This window comes from Anopheles bellator, unplaced genomic scaffold, assembly GCF_943735745.2.
Source record: "Anopheles bellator unplaced genomic scaffold, idAnoBellAS_SP24_06.2 scaffold00339_ctg1, whole genome shotgun sequence".
In the NCBI taxonomy this organism is placed as follows: domain Eukaryota; kingdom Metazoa; phylum Arthropoda; class Insecta; order Diptera; family Culicidae; genus Anopheles; species Anopheles bellator.
In genome coordinates, this window is record NW_026684467.1 from 657 (window position 1) to 3,141 (window position 2,485).

At 41.4% G+C, this 2,485-nt stretch overlaps 1 protein-coding gene across 1 annotated transcript; it reads left to right on the forward strand.

Moving 5' to 3' along the window:
• Positions 1–1,264: 1,264 nt before the first annotated feature.
• Positions 1,265–2,475, forward strand: LOC131214242 (uncharacterized; the record flags this gene model as incomplete). Its single annotated transcript, XM_058208620.1, has 2 exons — positions 1,265–1,516; positions 2,275–2,475. Coding segments are annotated over exons 1-2 (402 nt in total), but the record flags the coding sequence as incomplete, so codon positions are not given.
• Positions 2,476–2,485: the final 10 nt, after the last annotated feature.

Below are 2,485 nucleotides of genomic sequence, written 5' to 3' on the forward strand. Positions count from 1 at the left end.
ATCTCCAGAGTGTTGACTTATTCTTCCTGTTTGTTTTTATTGCGGTAATGGCATTCAGGTTGCGTTCCGGTGGTATTCTTTTATGTAATACACACAATTTCCAGCAAAGTTAATGTTGGTGTTAATGACGTTCAAATTGGTTCGAAAAGTTGGCTACGGTTACGATACCATCGAATTAAGATTTTTTGACTAAATCATGTTCGGCAACATATTAATTTTGTTTCCATCATTTGCATTTAAGTTGAACTTTGGTACCAACTAATCGGCACGTCAGGTGAATAACTGTTTCGAACCAGCCTCGAACATTCTTTGAGCTGACAATCATTCTTCAATTGCTTCATTCAGAGGTCACTGCGGTACATACAAAACCTTCGAAAATTCACTAAATGTAGGGTGGGGTGATCCATCTACTATTTTAATTTCAAAAATAGGGCACAAAATATTAATTAAATTGCTCCTTCTTCAGTTTCAAAGAAAAATGGGTCGATAATGTCGCCAGACCAAAATCCGCACCAAACATTCACTCGTTGTGGGTCTATTGCACGACGTGTGGGTTTTCCGAGCTCTCAAAACGATAATTATTAACATAACATCTTTTATTTGGCGCGACAACCACTGGGCGGTCTTAGCCTGCACCAGAGATAATGTTAACATATCTTGGTACTATTCGCAAGGGTTCGATTTTGCGGGCGGGTATAGTGATTTACTTTCCCCTTACTCGGTGTTGGCTTGATATAAAATCTGACCATTTTATCTAGTTTAACCGATGTTTGCTCCTGCTGTAGATTATATTTTGAATTGCCTACAAGAATGAGTGACTTCGGAGCTACCCATCAAACTGCCCGTGAGTTCTTGTGTTGACGGAATTAAACCGCGCTGTCAAAAGGTACCGCAGAACAGTAAACAAACCCAACGCGGACGCAGAGTTTACAGAACCTCTGCACAGAAAAAGACGATTACAGTCAAAATGAAAGCTTCGGCATTTACCAAGAAAAAGAATGGCGTTGAGTAAGTTGGTGTTTGATACATATTAACAGGTATAACAGCACATTGTTTTCCAGAACCACCCAAATATGCCGTTGGTGCTTGTCTACGTGCAACGCTTTGGAGCCCCTAGCGAACGACGAATCCGGACAATGTAAGCTTCAAAAACTCTTCGACTGCACGGGATTTCAGGTAGGACGATTGTTAAAACAGACATCTCAGTCTGTTTCACAAGAAAGACTGTTCTATGAGACTCATATGGTTACAGGCCAATGTATTACCTGGAGTTCAATCGTTTCTGTGCACGAAGTGCGAATCGCGTTTGGATAAGATGTATACGTTTCGCTGGCGATGCAACAAAAACATTGCATTGACCAATAAGCTAAACACATCGAAGAACGAGGCAGGCATTGGCAAAGACCATCTTGGAAACTCTGCTGAGCAAACGGTTGGCACAGAATTCTTAATCGAAACTGAAGTCAGCACACCGGATTCAGCGAACGATTTGCACTTGAGCTGTGCAGCTCATCAAGTAAGTGGTACATATGAATGTTGTGGCAACCAGGCTGATGTTTTATTCGAGGCAGAGGAAAATCCAATCGCGTTCAAATTAGAGAATGAAGATGTGGATGAACAGGATAACATCCATACAAAGCCTTCAGAATTGATCTGTCAGGATCGAGAAGATCCCTCTGCAACAACCAACTCCGATGCCGGAAAAAACGTCAAAGTTGGCCGAAAACGTAAAAACGATCAAGAAAAAACGCAACAGCGTTTGCGCTCGTATAAACTTCGGAGTCATCAACGAGTTAACAACTGCATAAATAGGAAAACCCACAGAAAAAGCCATCGCAGTAAGGAAAAGCACCATTGCCCTCATTGTTCCGAAACTTATATTCACCCAAGCCAGCTGAAGGTTCATACCCGCATTCATACCGATGAAAAGTCGTTTGTGTGTAACATCTGTTCCAAAACGTTCACATCACGAAGCAATCTGACAAAACATTCGAAAATTCACAAGAAGGAAGAATACAAACAGTGCCCTTTTCCTTTTATTCCTATCGTAAGTTCAAGTTTCAATCAAGTTTAGCCTCAAAGGTGTTTGACACTTCAAAAAATGTTTTCAATGTTTGTTTGTGTGATCTCGTCTTTCCGCGACGTCATTAACCATTTCTCCCTATTATTAAGTACATTAACAAGTGCATAACAAAGTATGTGTGTGGTACAAGGGAAGTCAAAATGAGGAGAAAATTCGATTGGAAATTAAAAAAACTTTGTATTTTGTTGCAGGTGAAAATGTCAGCGGACCATACATCAAGAAACGCCGCCTGGAAGAAGATCGACCGATTGAAGAAGTTGCCAAAGGTGCCTTTCGACCTAAGCTCCGAATCAGACGAGGACGACGACATCCTTCCTTCCGTTTCCGATATACCTCCCGTCTCCGATATACCTTCCGTCTCCGATATAGCTTCCGTCTCCGATATACCTTCCGTCTCCGATA